This window comes from Cydia pomonella, chromosome 16, assembly GCF_033807575.1.
Source record: "Cydia pomonella isolate Wapato2018A chromosome 16, ilCydPomo1, whole genome shotgun sequence".
Taxonomy (NCBI): domain Eukaryota; kingdom Metazoa; phylum Arthropoda; class Insecta; order Lepidoptera; family Tortricidae; genus Cydia; species Cydia pomonella.
This window is the reverse complement of record NC_084718.1, coordinates 9,733,318-9,751,194: the sequence shown is the minus strand read 5'-3', so window position 1 is coordinate 9,751,194 and position 17,877 is coordinate 9,733,318. Positions and strand designations below refer to the sequence as shown.

General features: G+C 37.4%; 2 protein-coding genes across 2 annotated transcripts in view; one reads left to right on the top strand and one right to left on the bottom strand.

Moving 5' to 3' along the window:
* LOC133526138 (uncharacterized) overlaps nucleotides 1–12,664 on the top strand; it is a 41,607-nt gene extending 28,943 nt beyond the window's left edge. The window contains exons 7-11 of the mRNA XM_061862618.1: nucleotides 3,538–3,648; nucleotides 8,298–8,456; nucleotides 9,198–9,289; nucleotides 11,091–11,174; nucleotides 12,468–12,664. Coding sequence (XP_061718602.1) covers nucleotides 3,538–3,648; nucleotides 8,298–8,456; nucleotides 9,198–9,289; nucleotides 11,091–11,174; nucleotides 12,468–12,659 — 638 coding nt within the window. The 3' untranslated portion in view covers nucleotides 12,660–12,664. The remainder of the gene's footprint in view (nucleotides 1–3,537; nucleotides 3,649–8,297; nucleotides 8,457–9,197; nucleotides 9,290–11,090; nucleotides 11,175–12,467) is intronic.
* A 5-nt stretch (nucleotides 12,665–12,669) lies between these two features.
* On the bottom strand, nucleotides 12,670–17,481 carry LOC133526141 (26S proteasome non-ATPase regulatory subunit 14). The gene is made up of 4 exons (XM_061862622.1): nucleotides 17,334–17,481; nucleotides 16,983–17,183; nucleotides 15,342–15,498; nucleotides 12,670–13,442 (listed from the first exon to the last, which is right to left on the bottom strand). The coding sequence occupies exons 2-4, from the start codon at nucleotides 17,158–17,160 to the stop codon at nucleotides 12,842–12,844; spliced, it is 936 nt and encodes a 311-aa protein (XP_061718606.1). The 5' UTR covers nucleotides 17,161–17,183; nucleotides 17,334–17,481; the 3' UTR covers nucleotides 12,670–12,841.
* Between the last annotated feature and the right edge of the window lie 396 nt (nucleotides 17,482–17,877).

Here is a 17,877-nt window from a genome sequence, read left to right as displayed (position 1 = left end):
ATAGTTTAGGCGCTAGAAGAAAAAATATGATTTAATATTCGGCCGGCTGTATTGATTTTTCTTTAATAGAACAAGTGAAAATAGGTTGTGAAGGGCAAGAGGAATCTACCGAGGCGTCATTTAAAAAAATCCGTCCAGTATCCTAAGCTACAGGGTGTACTGAATCATCAGTATACTTAAACCCTTAACCCTACTTTCTGGTTAAGTCGCAGTCGAGTAAAATGTTAATATTGGGGTAGATCACGTACAAATGTATAGTTAAAAGTAGAATTCATATTCTTCCAAGTTTCTTATTAAGAGAATGTGCCCTAGAAGTGTATAAGCGTTAAACTTAGATTTAGCAAGTATTTTCTATACCAAGATGTATTTTTCCACAAAGATATCGACTGTTTGGTGTAGAATTTAATAATATTTAATGTTGCCTTATACTTTATTTTCATAAAGAATGTAGATTTAGAGTAAAACGTTAATTTCTCCTGGATGGTATACATTTTCCAAGATGGCTGCGATTCCTCGAGGATCCTCCTCCTCATCCTCCCTAAATGTCAAAAGGTTGGAGCATGAAAAAGGGGCCTTCAATTTATATTCATACCAAATTTTATGACTGTTCCAGAGAGTTCGAGGTTGGTCCTAATCCGATTGTGCTATGTAGGAAATTTGATTACCTATACTGGCAAAAACCGTTAGTGATAGTTACGTTGGTTAATTTACTGTCAACTGACCCGCAGCAGGAATAGCGCGTTTATACAGGTACCGTAAAAATTGCTTGTTTATATCACAATTTCTCTAAAAATATTTCTAAGTGCTTTAAAACTGGTGGTTTTATTGTGCTGTAAAACAGTGTTCCTATGTCACGACTTTTTTTATCTCATTATCCTAAAAGTGTACACCCGTTCACCTAACCCCACTTTTTCGCCGACCGTTTGACATTTATATTTCTTAGTAATGCCTTACCTTTACGAAAAAATCTGAGAAAAAATCAAAAAGTGAGGCTAGGTCAAGGTCAAGAGTGCGAACTCCATACATCAGTTTTCTTAACAAAATGCGGGTTATTTCGCAGTCAAATTACAAATTAAAAATTCTTTATTCAACAAAAACACGTAAATTATGATCAAGGGGATGACTCCATCCCCCTGTAAGCAAAATAAATGCTTGTGTTGGGAGACACCGCTCTTCCTTCGGTAACTTGAGGTAATTATGAGATTATTTAATACTAACTAAAGAACTAAAGGAGCGATAATACATTTTCTGAATACAGATAAAGTGCCTTACTGTACTAACAACAAACTATCTTTATATTAGATATTCTGTGTGTGTGTGTGTGTGTGTGTGTGTGTGTGTGTGTGTGTGTGTGTTGGGAGACACCGCTCTTCCTTCGGTAACTTGAGGTAATTATGAGATTATTTTTAAGTATAAATATCTTAGGATAATTATATCCATATAAACTATTAACTAAACTTAATACTAACTAAAGAACTAAAGGAGCGATAATACATTTTCTGAATACAGATAAAGTGCCTTACTGTACTAACAACAAACTATCTTTATATTAGATATTCTGTGTGTGTGTGTGTGTGTGTGTTCGCGCGTAAGTGTGTGTGTTTCTGAAAGATTATCGGATTACATTCTCGGTCTCAGTCGACATCTAGCGTCAAGTAGCGGAACGAAAAGTCTGATGCTCTACAATTTTCAGCTTGTCCGGGTAACCGGAATTATATTTTCAACTCCTTCTGCTTGTGATATTAGTTGAGTAATACACTTTTCGGCAGTCACGACACTGTTGACATCTAGTGTCAAGGAGCGGTACTAATAAATTCGCTACTTGACGCTAGATGTCGACTGCGAAATAACCCGCGTTTTGGTACGAAAACTGATGTATGGAGTTAACACTCTATGCTTACTTATTTCTCTATGTCAAGGTGGACGGGTATACACATTAAGAATAATGGGATAGAAAAGTCATGACATACACTTTACTGTTTTACAGCACAATCAAATGAACAGTAATTTTTACGGTACCTATTTGTTTATTTATATATTTATTTTTATTTATTTGTATGGTATATTTTTTGTGTATATGTATTCTGTACTAGGCTTCTTTTATTGCATCTGGAACACCTACTGACTTGACTACATTTATTCCACTACCAAAAGGTTGTCTGGAAGAGATCGCTTTTTAACGATACGACCGCCTGTTGTTTTGCCTCTTCTTAATTTTCTGTATTCTTTATATGGTTTTCTGTATTGAGGTGTGCAAAAAAGAGTATTTATATTGTATTGTATCTGTATGAACGTGTTGTTTCTGCGGGTGATCGAGTTGACAATGAATTAACCAACGTATCACTAAAGGTTTTGCCAGATTTTGTCTCATTTTATACACCAGTCTATTTTTCCCCCGTTTGACGGTATAATATGTTTCACATAGCTTGGGTTCTGTGACAGCTGTCATCTCAATACAATTTCTAACCTTTTCCTACTCCTCTACTGTTATCTGTCATTTATGCATTCATTAACACGAATATAAGAACATACATAAAAGATTTCAAGAAAAGTCTATATTGTCTATTCCTCATAAAAGCTCTTGTGCTTTTATAAGCTATAACGTTACTGCGATTAATGGCTACCAACCTAACAAAACCAAAACGAATACAGTTTTAAACTAAGTGCATTGCTGCCAACTTACAAAATATTCATTTGGTTGCATAGTAAAAATAATTACTTCATAAGTCAGAATCACGCATGTGACACCCGTAATATAGCAACACCCATAGACTACGAAGACCGCTTAGCGTTGCTTGTTAATCTCCGTAGGCTACGGTGGCCAAAATTGAAAAAAAAACTGTCCAAAAAATTAATTTAGCAAGTAGCAAGTACCAGGGCCTCATGAGTTACGAGAAGGTGTCGCTGACCGGCCGGCCGCGGCCCGGGGCGGGCCGGGCGCGTAACAAGGTATGCTCGCGCGTCTTGGCTATATACTTTTGCTGTAATTTGTTTACCTAAATTAAGATTTATTTTTGTTGACTCGTAGGAAAAATATTGTATGCAACGTTGTATAAGTAGGTCAAAAAATTCTCGTGGCGTATTCCTTTACAATGTTCGCCTAGGCCTTCGGCTCCGGCTCACATTGTAACTCACGCCACTCGCCTTTTTTGACCCTTCTTATACAACTGTTGCATAAAATACTATAAAATGCCAAATTGTATTGAGATGACAGCTGTCACAGAACCCAAGCTATGTGAAAAATATTATAGTAATAGTTCTCGGTTTGAAAGATGGTGGTACTACTGTAAGTATTTTTCAGTAGTAGCTAACCCTATAGCAAATAGGAGCGAAATGGCGTTCCGCTGCAGTACATGTGCTCTACTCTTGTTCCTATTATTAATTGTTGGTTTGATTTTCATGTTGCGATAGGTATTTTATTTTGCAATATACTTAATGAAACACCTACTCGTACATACCAATATCTCTTATTTGTTCACTTTACTTCGGGATACCGATGCATACATAATTAATATAGGTAGTTTTGTTTTATTATAGCTATAGCTTTCGACAGCAACAAGTCATCAAAATCTGTTACTTTTCCGGATACCCTTGGCCCGGCCATTGAACCAAAAACCGAACAAGACCAGCAGGACAAGCCAAAATACGGTGAGCACCAAAATACAACACCACAGTAGGTGTGGGTTAGAAATGTTAGAATCGCACCGTTCCCGTAAGTAGGTACTATCGCATCGTTCTGACAAGTATATATGTATATGTTACTGTAAAGGCCCGAAATACCTACGGTAAATCCTAGGATATCGCGGTAAAACAAGATTTACTAATACGTATTGATAAAAACTAGAAATGAGACATAATCATAATCGTTTATTACGAACTTGTACCCTCGTTAGCTCGGATATCTTAGATTTTACCGCAGTAAGGTAAATGTTGAATAATAGGGTTGTTTCAAAATTTTTTTAAACCTTTGTATTACGTTCTATATTAACCAAAAGTTGCCCTAAAATTCAACTTTTACACTTAAAACGGCTTTAAATAATTATGTTCAATTAACAAAATATATTTTGACACATGCTTTCGCGCCCAAAACGTGTGACGTCACAGTTTACGGTTAGACAACTATATACATACAAAACAAAATTTGATACTCAAGCCGTAGCCATTTCGGTGGTGGGCAAGCTGGCTACGGCTTCAGTATTAAATTTTGTAATGAGAATAGACAACGGAGGGGCCTCGGTTGATTGCCTAAGAAGTCTAAGAACTGTCAACAGTGTCAAACCGAGAGTTGTGACGTCATCAGAATCTTCAATGCTAAAGGTAGTTTAACATGTTTTTATAATCCATAAGAATTTATTGAGATACAATTATGCCCTAAGATTTGTAGATGGAAACAACCCTATTGTAGGTACCTACTAGTTCTTGGTTCTTGGGGAATTCGACTAGTCTTGTGCCACAAACGCCACAGTATAAGAGCGTTTTCACATTGCTCGAAGTAAAATGTATAACATATTATGTGTGTTTGTTAACATATAACATATTTATTTAATGATTTCAGAAACCATTATTACTAAAAATATATAGGTAACGTAGAACCCGACTTAAAACTTAATATAATACAAGTGTACGCTCCTACATCACAAAGTAATGAAAATGAAATAAAAAATTTCTACAAAGACCAAGAAGACATCACTAGCAGTATCAACTCCCAAGAGATAACACTGGTCATAGGAGACATGAATGCTAAAATTGGCCAAGGTGCGGTAGAGAAAACAGTCGGGGCTTTTTGTCTTGGTAAAGGAAATGATAGAGGATACCGTATGCTACAGTTTTGTATCGAGAAAAATATGGTATACTCTTGGCTCCTCTCAGTCGTTTTTTGTCACGTTCTTAAATTCGTCCCTTTCTGCTTTCGTCACCCATTCTTCATTCGTCACTGTCGATATTTGGCTATTTCTTATTCCGGCTTAGTTCGGTATTCGTCAACATCATCTTTAGGCATGTTCAATGTTAGTCTATGTTGTTTTTAGACTCACTCGTTATTCGTATTTTTTTTCACGGCACGTTCGTTGTTGGTCCTATTCGATTTTTGGCAAGTTCTTAATTCATCTTATTCTGCATTCGTCACTTACGCTGGAAGTCTTTGTCATCTTTGGTCATGTTTGCTGTTTGTCTTTTCCTAGCGTAGCGTTGGGTATTAGTAATGAAGGAAGCCATAAACAAGAAACTTTATGTTTTCATTTCCAATAGTGAGTGGGGCGAATATCGAAAGAGATAAACAGAGAATGTGTTCAACAAAGAAATATATAAATTACTAAAGAGGCGAAATAAGAAAAACACGAACTTAGAATAGTCCCAAAAACGACAAGACAAATAAAGAGTGAGTCTAAAAACAACATAGACTAACATTGAACAAGCCGAAAGATGATGTTGACGAATACCGAACTAAGCCGGAATAAGAAACAGCCAAATATCGACAGTGACGAATGAAGAATGGGTTACGAAAGCAGAAACGGACGAATTTAAGAACGTGACAAAAAACGACTGAGACGAGCCAAGAGTATACCAAAAATATGATAGTAACTAACACATTTTTTCAACATCCACCGAGACGGTTATATACATGGATATCGCCACAGGACAAATCCGACAAGATAGTCAGAAACCAAATAGACTATATAATGATAAAATCTAGATATAGAAATGCTATTCTTAACGTTAAAACATATCCAGGGACCGACATAGGATCGGACCATAACCCTCTGGTAGCAAAATTTAAGATCAGGTTAAAGAGAATGCAAATAAACGACAAGAATAACGCTAGAATTGATATCAATAAACTAAAACAACCTTACGTTAAACAGACGACAGAAAAGTACATCAATAGTCACATAAAGGAACATCTAGAGTCAGCAAACAAAAATGAGCACACCGAGGAGATATGGGATTGTATAAAAACTATATCAGCCAACGAGTGTATCGGAAGTAAGGATAAAACTACAAAATTAGAATGGATAACAGACGAAATATTAGTGTTAATGGAAGAACGTAGAAGATATAAACATGGACCGATAAGTTTAATGAGTCATGTTCTCAAGACATTTTTAAAGATAATTCATTATAGAATATACAGCAAAATTGACAAAAACATCAGTGAAACACAATTTGGCTTCAGAAGCGGATTAGGAACGAGAGAGGCTCTTCTTTTCGTTCAGGTACTGATACAATATTGCTTAGATTTCAAAAAAGACGTTTATATATGCTTCATAGATTTTGAAAAAGCATTTGATAATGTCAAACATGATAATTTAATAGAGATATTGAATAGAACCGAGGTGGACAGCAAAGACCTTTATTCTTTAAAAAGCCTGTACTGGAAGCAAACTGCACACATCATAGTTGGCCAATATTGCAGGGAAGATCTAAACATTTTAAAAGGAGTCAGGCAAGGTTGCATTATGTCACCTGTTCTGTTCAATCTATACTCAGAATTTATTTTCCAAGAAGCTTTAGATGATATTAACATCGGTATAAAATCAAATGGAACCATAATAAATAACATAAGATATGCCGACGATACAGCTATCTTAGAAGAGACGAAGGAAGATCTAGAGTACTCACTAAATCACCTGAACACCAATGTAAAGGAATATGGTTTGAAGATGAATATCTCGAAAACAAAATTCATGTTAGCAAGAAAAAAAGACTATGCGACCCAGTCAGAATAGACGACGATTACATAGAACGAGTAGAATAGTACATTATGATACAAGTGTGCTAAGTTGGTCATTACACACGAGGCGATATTGTGCGCGTAATAATAAAGCCGATATAGGTGATGACCAATGCACACGCGTTTCATACGACGTTTTTCAACACACTTGCGAGGAAAAAACAAAACTTATAAATTAGTTTTTTTTTGTCAAAACAGTAAGTACAATTTTCAAAATGGTGGCTTACCGTTTTAACATCGAATAATTGCACCAAAGCGTGCTGGGCTTGTAGGCACTTATTCGCCAGTTCATTCAGTTCATTGAAGTAAGCTACCAATACGTTTTCCAAGAAAGACTGAGTGTTTTTGCTGATTTTCCATTGAATAAAAGTTTCATATGCCGCCAATTATTTTTCACCCGATTTTGATGGTAAAAGGCTATCGTTCTCGGCTCTTGCCTCTATTAGTATTAAGCCCCCTTCAGACTATGCGCATGAATCGCGGCGCGACTTCGCGGAGCGAACATACCGCGACGTTGACGTAGCCTCCACACTCGCACAACTTAGAGCGAAGAAGAAGAAAACAGACGGACTTCATGCCATGGCGCACTATCTAACAACTGTTCTCATACATCCTATATCGGATTGGCACTTCCGATAATTTCAGACATATCGGAACATAATTACTTTTTAGACGTAATCTTGCCCGTTGGGGCACCGCCATATTTTGACCCGATTTCTTACCTAGAGATTTGGGCCAAATAACCCAATACTATATACAGGATGTTTATTTAGTCACCGGCATTAATTTACGTGGTAAATAATGAATATACGGCCATACAGACCAACTTTTACTATGGGACCAACCCCAAAATAACGAAAAGAAAATTTGCTCTCGCATAGGAAATGTCAAGGTCAGACAGCCAAAATGTAGGAAACAGCCAATTTTTTTTGCGATTAGTCTGTAAGTATATTCATTTGTGAATACACCGCCACCATACCATACAAGCGGCGGGGACAAATGAAAATACACCAGTGGCGATGTATCCCCATTTATCCCTGCTCCATGTGTCCGCCGCCATACATGAGCCCCAGTGGCGGAGGCTGGATACGAACCGGTATCTTCAGCTTACGTGGCTGGGCCTCTACCCATCTACGGCGGTATCCGACTCAATGGCTCGAGTATATGCAATCTTTGAAAGACCAGAAGTCTTTGACTTTTGGTTTAGTAGGATTGACAAAGCCTGCATATACATTTGAAACTATAATGTCAATTACCTACTTATAAAATATATTTAGTAGGTATATGACTTTACTTTCAGTTTATAACGTGACTACTTAATAAACACCAATCAAAATATTTCAAGAAATAATTGGATTCGTTACCTAAATTTTAAAAGCTATGAACTTGTAAATCACTCCATATATTTTTTAAATATCTGTGGCCCTAGTAAATAAGGGTACAAGTCTCGGGCAGCAGCGCAGGTTTCAAAGAGTGTAACTTTTACGTAACACTTATGCCCTTTTACACCTAAGCTGTGCGAAACTTGTTCTCTTTTTCACTAGGTCTACAGATATGGTTTTCGCAGGTCAGGAAAGCAAAGGAATATCCATTAGTAAATGTTTCGCGGACAGTCCACCAGCGGCAATGGGCTCGGCGACCAAAGCAACTTACGATACTCTAGAAGATGCTGACCTGTGGCTTGCGTTTCTTCTGGAGACGGGACTGCTTGAGATGAGTGAAACAGGTTATTGACTAATTTTAATCGACATTACTCGCCGTGCGTCTCGTACACACCCATAAACATTCAGACATACTATAACTAAAAATGGTCAAAAACACCTTAATACCTTAAGTACGTGTCCAATACCTTAATGAAATTTCACGCAAAATTGCAGGCCTATGCCGGAAAGTTGTTTTTTTTTTTTTCATTTCATACATATTTGTGATACAAAAACTTAGCAATATTTGCTTTTTGGTTTGTTATGATATTCTGCCAATACGCTTTTTTATTACCTACTTATTATTTCATAGGGGTATTCAAAGGGTACGAATGTTTGATTATTTTTGCGCTTTAATACCTTACGCATTGAATACTAAGTATCACATTAGGACATGAAACAATGTCATCATTTTATTTGATTTATTTCATTGTTTGTTTGAGAAAAACACTATACATACCTCGTCGTGAAAAGAGGTTGCCGGCCTCATAACTATCCAGCATCCAGCCTCGCTAATACGGTCGGCCGTCTCCATTATATGTACTCGGCCGAGTCGGCCGGCAAGCCCATCCTTCCGACCTTTGTAGGAATCTACTATTTTAAACAAAATGTTTTTATATTCTATTCAACCCAATCATAATTTTGTTCTCTGCATCTCTTTCGCTCGACTCAAGTAAAAGCGATGGGAAGGGAGATAGCGAAATTTCAAATGTGAATGTTCGCGGTAGTCCTTATAGCCAATTATATAGTGGGGGTCCCATTTGCAGGTCCAAGCCCATCCATTCGGATGGCCACCCGTCGACAAACACTAGCAGACAGTCCAGAATCTATCCTTCAGCAGCTCACTTACTACAATAAGGTACCTAATATCCTGTTAACAGGATCGCGACAGGATTAAGCGATCGCGCCTAAGATTTGTCAAGTTGGCACTTAGATATTTAATTATTTCACCTTTATTGCTCAAATAGACCAATCTAATTAGATTTTTTGGAATAATTAATTCCCAGCTGGAAATCTGGAAATCGTTTTAATACCTTCATTTGGTTCGCCATTTTAATTTCTTTATTTTTGGTATGATCTTGTTAAAAATCCGGAATTTCCAGCTTGCTAGGAATTAATTCCTCAAAACGCTTTTTATGTATCTAATTTGATTGGCTTAGGTTTTCTTTTTAGAAAGAAACCTTATAATTCAAAAGGCAGACTTAATGCCACAAGACATTTTCTACCAGTCAACATCGAAATACAAATCAAGTAATTTACGAAGTTTATCGGGATCTTAACTAAACTAACATATTTTTTAAGAAAAAAACCGACTTCAATGAGGAAGACCGGTGAAAGAACGATTATTGTTGAGCGTCCTACGCCTAATTATGTAGAAAAGGAGGTAACATGTTTTTTTTGTCACTGCACCCACCTTAACACATTTCAGATTTACCCTATGATTATACTATTAGATGATTATACTACTAGATTTGCTCTATGGTTGACTGCTAAGATACCCGCAATAGGGTATTCGACTGTATTTAAGATAAATTATTTCACACCATGCATGAAATAAAGCACCAGATAATTATTAAAAAAACGAAATAGGATAGAAATATAAAAATGTGCCTTGAAAACCTAACTGCTTGACAAACATGCAAAGAGAACAAATTGCCAAACGTGAACTATGCATCATTGAAGAGTTCCGTTCTGTTTATCATCAGCAGTTCCACTCCATCAAATGCCAATTTTACAAATATAAATGCTTGATTTGTTGATGAAAACACTAAGATCACTATATATATGCCTTTAACATTTGAGGAGTTCCCTCGATTCCTCATGGACCCCATCGTCAGAACTCGAACTTGACAAAAATTTGTCTTGAAAATCTAATTCGCTTAACAAACACAGCGAAGAAGACAAAACGCCAAACGTGTACTATGCGTCGTTGAAGAGTTCCATTCTGATCATCATCAGCAGTTCCACTTCATCAAATGTCATTTTTTTTAAATGTAAATGCTTGATTTGTTAAAGAAAATACAAAAATCACTATATGTATGCCTTTCACATTTAAAGAGTTCCCTCGATTCCTCATGGATCCCATAATCAGAACTGAGTATTGACAAAAACAATCTGTATATATATAAATTCAAACCAAAAAATAATTTTCAAAATTCGAAGTTATGGAGTAACAAACATTAAAGAAAAAAAAACAACCGAATTGATAACCTCCTTTTGAAATCTTCAAGTCGGTAAAAAATATGGGCCGACAGACCTGAAATAAAGACTTTCAATTCAATTCAATAGTCCAGTGAAGCACTTTCCCACTGAACATCCCGTTTTTTGCGGGTACCTATCTACCTACGGTTAAGTTAGCAGGATCCCGTTTTAGTCGTATACGTGCTAATATAGTAACGTTCACACGAGCATACTGTTTGCGGGGGATACCTACTGCACGTAAGTAGGTACGTACACTACTAAAACGGAATCCTGCAGAAAACCGTATACCCGCAAAAAACGGGATGTTCAGTAGGAAAGAGCCCGGACACGTGACTCATAGGTACCTACTTTTTCTAACTTCCGCAGCAGTCTTCACTATTAAACGGACGCTGCAACTGTTGAAAATTTACACTATTCGTAGCCATGGCAAAATTATTGAGGCTCATATTACTTTCCAGACGCCCACGGCGACCGTTTCCGCAACTTTGAGAGACGACTACGAGGGTATACACCGTCTGTGTCCAGGATTGTTTCGTGATACTGTGAGTGAACAATTTATAAAGAGCAAGTTGTTAAGTTTATTAACTAACCATTTTGACGTGTCCGACCGGCAGCGGGGAAGCAAATATTCTGTTATTTCCTGGCGCAGGAAACCTACATGTACAGTCGACGTCAAAGATTTTTACATTTTTCGCCTTATTACAAAGGACTAAGGTGCAAAAGTGTAAACATCTTTGACGTCGACTGTACCTAAGATCGAATATGATAGAGGATGTAGTGCTACAACGGAAAAAACTGCATACATATCTACATCGACGATTTTTGGTACACATGGTACACAGGTATTTTAGACCAAAACATTTAATTTTTCCACTAGTTCCTAAAAATCCCCCCTGCTGCTGAAGTCATAACTACTACAATGTTACCTTTTAGCCCCGTGTTCCCAAAAAAAAAAAAGGATTTTCGGAACATACCAAGTTCTTCAGGGGAGAGAAAATGTTTTTTAGATTTTTGGAAAACAGGTGGCTAAAAGGTAAGAGTGTAGTATATTTCTAGAATCGTCTCATAATTCATAATGCTCTTTCATTTTATACCCCACACGATAGGCTTTAAATATTTTTTTTGTAATCCCATACAAAATTTTGATGACGTCATTACTCCCCCCCTAAGGGGAGGATGTTTAGGAACTAGTTGAAGAATTAAATGTTTTGGTCTAAAGTACCTGTGTACCAAAAATCATCGATGTAGATATGTATGCGGCAAAGTAGCTTTTTTCCGTTGTAGCACATCCACTATGAGACACCGTGTGAATGCGAGACGCTTTTATTAATAAATTTGTGGTGCTCAAAAGTGATGGGTTCAAAACCTCGTTTGTTGCTGTATAGGTAGTCAATTAGGTCAGGATCCTTCCATATAGCGTCATTTGTTTGGGTATGTACACAGTCGCCATCACATATTTCGAAGTGATCGAGGTGCTAAAACATATCGACCACGGATTATTCCCACTAGTTACCACCAAGTTGTTACCAGCGGTAACTACTGGGATTTTTTTTCCAACTTTTACCACTGGGAAAAAAATCCCACTAACTACTGGGATTTTTATTTCAACTTGGTGGTAACTAGTGGGGATAACCTGACCACGCAAACTAATGCCTTGACTTGGCATCCAGACCATAATTGTTTTAAAAAAACGCCTTGACAATAGAGGCGTGTTCAGATATTTGTGAGCACCTTGGCCGCTCTGAGATATCTGATGGCGACTTTACATTACCATTAGTCTACTAAATTAAAACTCATAATCTGCTTTCACAATTTCACATATACCTCACTTGCAGATTGCCTTGGATGATCCCAAAGAAGCCTTCCGCAAAGCCAAGAGCATTATAAAAGATATCGTCAACTCACAGAAGGGATTGGGCCCAATGTTTGACATTGACTTCGCCAATAATCTCGATTATTACCCAACTGTGAAACAAAGATTGGAAGATATTCGTCAGGAGATAGCGCCCCGACAAATTTTCCATTAAAATAATAACGGTAAAAAAGAATTGTTTTATTGCGATACAATTAAGTAAATGAATACATAATAATATATAAGTATTATACACAAGTGGACATGAGACACGGTGTACTGCGAGAATGGATTCCTTTATTTGCCACTTTATAGCCTTAAATAACACTGTACGGTACAAAACGTCCCACGCCACGATCATTTGAACACCATGGTGTCCAGCATCGCTCCTAGATTTTGAACTATATTGTTTGACATTAGGACATCTACTTTCTCTTCTAAATGCCTCTTGGGATCCTGCTTGCCTACATTTTTGATGGCGAGCTGCTCGGGTGTCATCTTTTCCTCATCTTCCAAGGCCTTGTTGTAATTCTTGGCCAAGTCTAACATGTCTGTTACTGTGGTTTCGTTGATCGCACAGTGCTCCTTATAGTCTGATAGAGTGAGTCCGTCCATCCAGGACTTTTTATGAAGATTCAGCAGCATTTTCTGTTCTAATTCGTTCTTACGGTAGTTTATACTGATCGAGTAGTAATGACGATTCAGGCCATGGATGAGTGCTTGTACTGAGGGTTTTTGAAGATGTCCCAAGTTGGAGGTGGTCTGTCTGGGCTCCTGGCCGAGGACCATCATGTTAGGGTTGATGAGACGGAATGCATCGATGACGACTTTGCCTTTGACGGACTGGATGGGGTCGACGACGACGGCAACAGCGCGCTCGGAGAGCGCCTCGAATGACTGCTGTGTGTTGATGTCGACGCCTGACAGCCAGCACCCAAATCCAGGATGTGAGTGGTACCTGGGGTGGAATTTATCCGTTTTATTTCAATATATTGCAAGGTTAATAAGAAGGGCTACTTTACTTCACATGCTACGTAGTCTTGCCATAAATTCTGTCCCAACTTTTTCATCATTTTAAAAATGTACTTTTGTTTCTTGGTTATGCTTAAATAGACATTTGGCTGTCAGAAAAAGTAAATTTAGATCCAGGTATAGTTTTTCTGAAGATGGAGTGGGGCATCAAAGAGAATCGAGTCGCAGTGATAGCATTATACAAGTGCAACAAGCAAGTGAATGACATTTTCAAACTGCTGAAACTTTGAATATAACGAAGAAATGTATCTATCGTACTATCAAGCGATACAACGACATGGGTTTAGTCGACGACCGACCCAGGAGCGATCGACCACGTCAAACAAGGACACCGGCAGTGATTAAAGCGGTAGCTGAGCGAATTCGGAGAAATCCGCTACGCAATCAGAAAATCATGGCTAGGGAAATGAAAATTACCCCTAGAACTCATCATAAAACAAGACCTTAATCGTGGGGCTTTATATCGTCGGAGCACAGGACAGCGATTGACAACGGCCCTACGGAAAATAAGAGCGACGAGAGCTAAAGTGTTGTGGCAGCAGCATGCAAAGGGCGGGTATCGTAATATTCTGTTCACAGATGAATAAATCTTTACCGTGGAGCAAAATTTCAACCGCCAAAATGATAAAATATATGCTGACAGTTCCCAAGAAGCTTCTGAAAAAGTTTTAAGAGTAGGAAGAGGCCACCATCCTGCATATGTCATGGTTTGATGGGGAGTATCCTATGAAGGCGTCACAGAGCTTCATTTTTGTGAACAAGGGGTAAAAATACGTGCTACCAACTATCAAAACGACATTTTGAAGAGAGTTGTCGCCGCTAAATGATACTTTATTTGCCGGTAAGCACTGGATATTTCAACATGACTCTGCCCCTGCATATAAAGCTAAGACAACACAACGGTGGTTAGCGACGCATTTACACGAGTTTATTGCGGCTGAAGATTGGCCCTCAGGAAGCCCCGATCTCAACCCCTTGGACTATGGTCTGTGGAATATTTTGGAGAAGAAAGCCTGCTTTAAACCTCATCGTAATGTTGAGTCTCTCAAGTTAGATTTAGTGCGGGCAGCGGCTTCAATACCCATCGATACCGTCCGTGCCGTCATAGACCAGTGGCCGGACCATTTAAAGAAGTGTGTTGAAGTAAGAGATGGGCATTTTGTATAAATATTTTATTTTATAGAATCTGTATAATACATATAATTAATAAAAATAACCCTGATTTATCCTTTTATTTTCAAAATAAATATCATTTCATGTAGGACAGAATTTATGGCAAGACTACGTACAATATTGCATTACAGCTTCAACTATTGGAATTTTGTAGGAACAAACACAACTTGGTAATAAAATAAAAAGAACTTTATTTAACCCAGTTCATAGTGACTGCCAACATACTTAAAACAAAAACGCATCTCTACAATAAGAATTACGGTTCAAACTCAAATGACTTAAAAAGACCAGCCCTTGGTTAGGAGGTTAAGTAATCTCAAAACATGAAACATTTGTGTAGAGGGTACAAAGCACACAATTTCAGGGGTTTTGATGTTAAAATGGGGCCACTTTAATAAAGTATGTAGATGCAAATACCATCCATGACTAACCAAAATTTCAGTAGAGGATTAAATTGATGTCAAGTAAGGTTTCTCTAACAAGTAGTTGGTTTATAGGTTTATAAGAAGAAATACCTAGTAGCCGGGTCCACACAGAGCGAACAGGTGCCAGTGTGACACTGGCCGGTTTGTGCGTAAAGAAATTGCCTCGCGTGTATGCTCGCTCTGTGTGGACCTGGCTAATAAGGAGTAAGTAGGGGGCAAGTCCTTACCAGCCAACCACCATTTCTGGGCGTCCAGTTTGCTTCAGCATATCCAACATCTTAGCTTGAAAAACTGGATCTACAGCCTCTACTGACACACCTGTACCAGTCTGAGGCATAGCGAATACATCTATCACGCGCACTGTGTAGTCATCGACAAATTCACCTGGAAATACCATATCAATGTGGTTGGTAGGATTCATAAACAATAGCTCTAGTTATAGCTTTAATTTTAGTTTCGAGTAATTAATTGTATATTTGGCATGTAATGGGTTGATAACTGTATAAATAACATTTATATTTATTTATTATTTATAGCAGTATATTATGACTAACATATGGTTGTGAAACTTAGGCCTTAACCAAGGAAAATGAGCACAAAGTCAAAGTCAGTCAACAAAGTATGGAGGGAATAAAACTAACAGTTTGATGCAGACTCCTGAACATTAGGAAAGCCACCAAAATAGAAGTTGTTTCCCAGGGAATCCAAACACTCAAATGGAAATGGACAGGGCACATGATGCGCTCACGAAAGGACAAATCTGACAAATGGACAAAAAAATTCACAGAATGTTACCCAAGAGGAAAGAAAGAGAGATGTTTTAAACCGTACAAAAAATGGGATGACGACTTTCCTAAAGGCTGGCAAAAACTAAAAAAACCGCGAGGAGCGCCGCCTGGATGAGGCCTATGTCAAAGACAGCCTGACAAAGAAGAAACGGAAATAAATAAATGGATACTTGTATAATTGTAAAAGAAAATGTGTCAGGAATAAAGGCTATTTCAATTTAATAAAATATTATGACATAAATATTCATGTTTTCAGTTAAGAAATTATTGATTATTTTTTTAGATTTCATGTCAAAATTATTGTAATATGATGCCAAGAATCTGATCTCTGATCCTAACATAAAAATAATATGCCCACAAACTATAATAGCAAGATATCATATACCCATATACAGATGTATTAAAGTCTAATATTAATTAGTTAGAATTTAAAATGTATAGTCTAGGTTCCCATTACTGCATACAAAAGGTTAAATAACATTATGTTAAATGGACTTGTCTCAAAGACTTTTGGGCAAATATTATATATTCAAAAAGGTCTTTTATAAACTTGATAAACAACTAGATTTATAGGAATGGAGCAGGCCATAGAGGCCTTCCCTCTATGGCCTGCTCCATCACACAATCACAAGAAGCAAAGATCAATAGAAATCATAGGAGGACCAAACTGGTGTGGAGTTAAATATCAAAGAAAACAACAATGACAGCTGTTAAAGAAGTCCTGCAAACCAGCACACCAAACTGAGAGACAAGATAAGCTCTAGAAAACAAATGATAATGTTTTTAGTAAGAAATAAGAAGGCTACAAATTAGTAAACAATAAGTCATTCTTTTAAGCTTCTTACCAAAACCATTCTAAGAAAATCCTTTGTGATCATGGTATTTCAATAATGCAATGTCATCAAATCTACAAATGACCACATTTTCTAGTGAATCTCACTACTAAGTAATCAAAATAAACTATTAACTTATAAGTGAATAAATAAGGCTGGCCCAAATTAGTGCCATGTAAACCAAATTTAGGTTATGATTATTTGTTGCTACAATTGTAAACTTGTATTACTATAAAGCAAAATTTACCTAACATAAGACCCATGACCTCCATGGGGACACCAGCACGACCATGTTTTAGCATTTTAAGGAGGGCCAAAGACGAAATGTATACTTGTTCGGCGGTATCCACCACTGGAGCGTCCGTAGGCGGAGGCGCCTGCGACAGCCCCGTCATCCCTCCACCAAGACGTAAAAGACGGTCCATTATGCTCTTTTAACTTGTACTTTCTGTAAAACAAAACAAACACTAGTCAAAGCAGAATAACGAGTAAGCACCGGAGCTTCCACGGGTGCCGTTCACACATCACAGAAAAAAAAACACTTTTATTTAGTTTCTTTTTTATAAGAACTCGCTACGGCAAATTACACTTTACTCACAGAAAACTAGATTCATTGACTACTCAAGATATTTCAAGAAATCTTTACGAGTTCGTGGATTTACTAAATGAATGAATGTGAATGACAATTCTTTTACGTCGAAAATGCAAGCTCACGTAAAGCTGTTCTATTGCCAGTAGAAAAAAAAATATTTAAAAATTGTAATGGACTCTTCAACATCGCCGATGATCGCTTCTGTTTTGATTTCATTGCGGCATTCAAATGCAAATGGATCAATCGATCGATTGAATGTATTGCTCTTACTTAGCCATCAATTCACTAAAATCGCAGGCAGTTGATTGTAACGTCTGTCGGAGCCTTAAATTAATTTATATAAGGGTATAAAGTGCCAATTACATCTACACTTTATCAGGCTCGACGTCGGGCCGCAGCAAGAGTATTTTTCCGTTTCACCAAACAGTAACACATTGTTGACAATATTTGAAAAGTAAAAAAATGGTTTCCATATATGGTCTTGGTTACAAATTTATTTACTTTAAAGGCACTGCACCTACTTAATCTATCTGGTTTAACCCATTGGTTG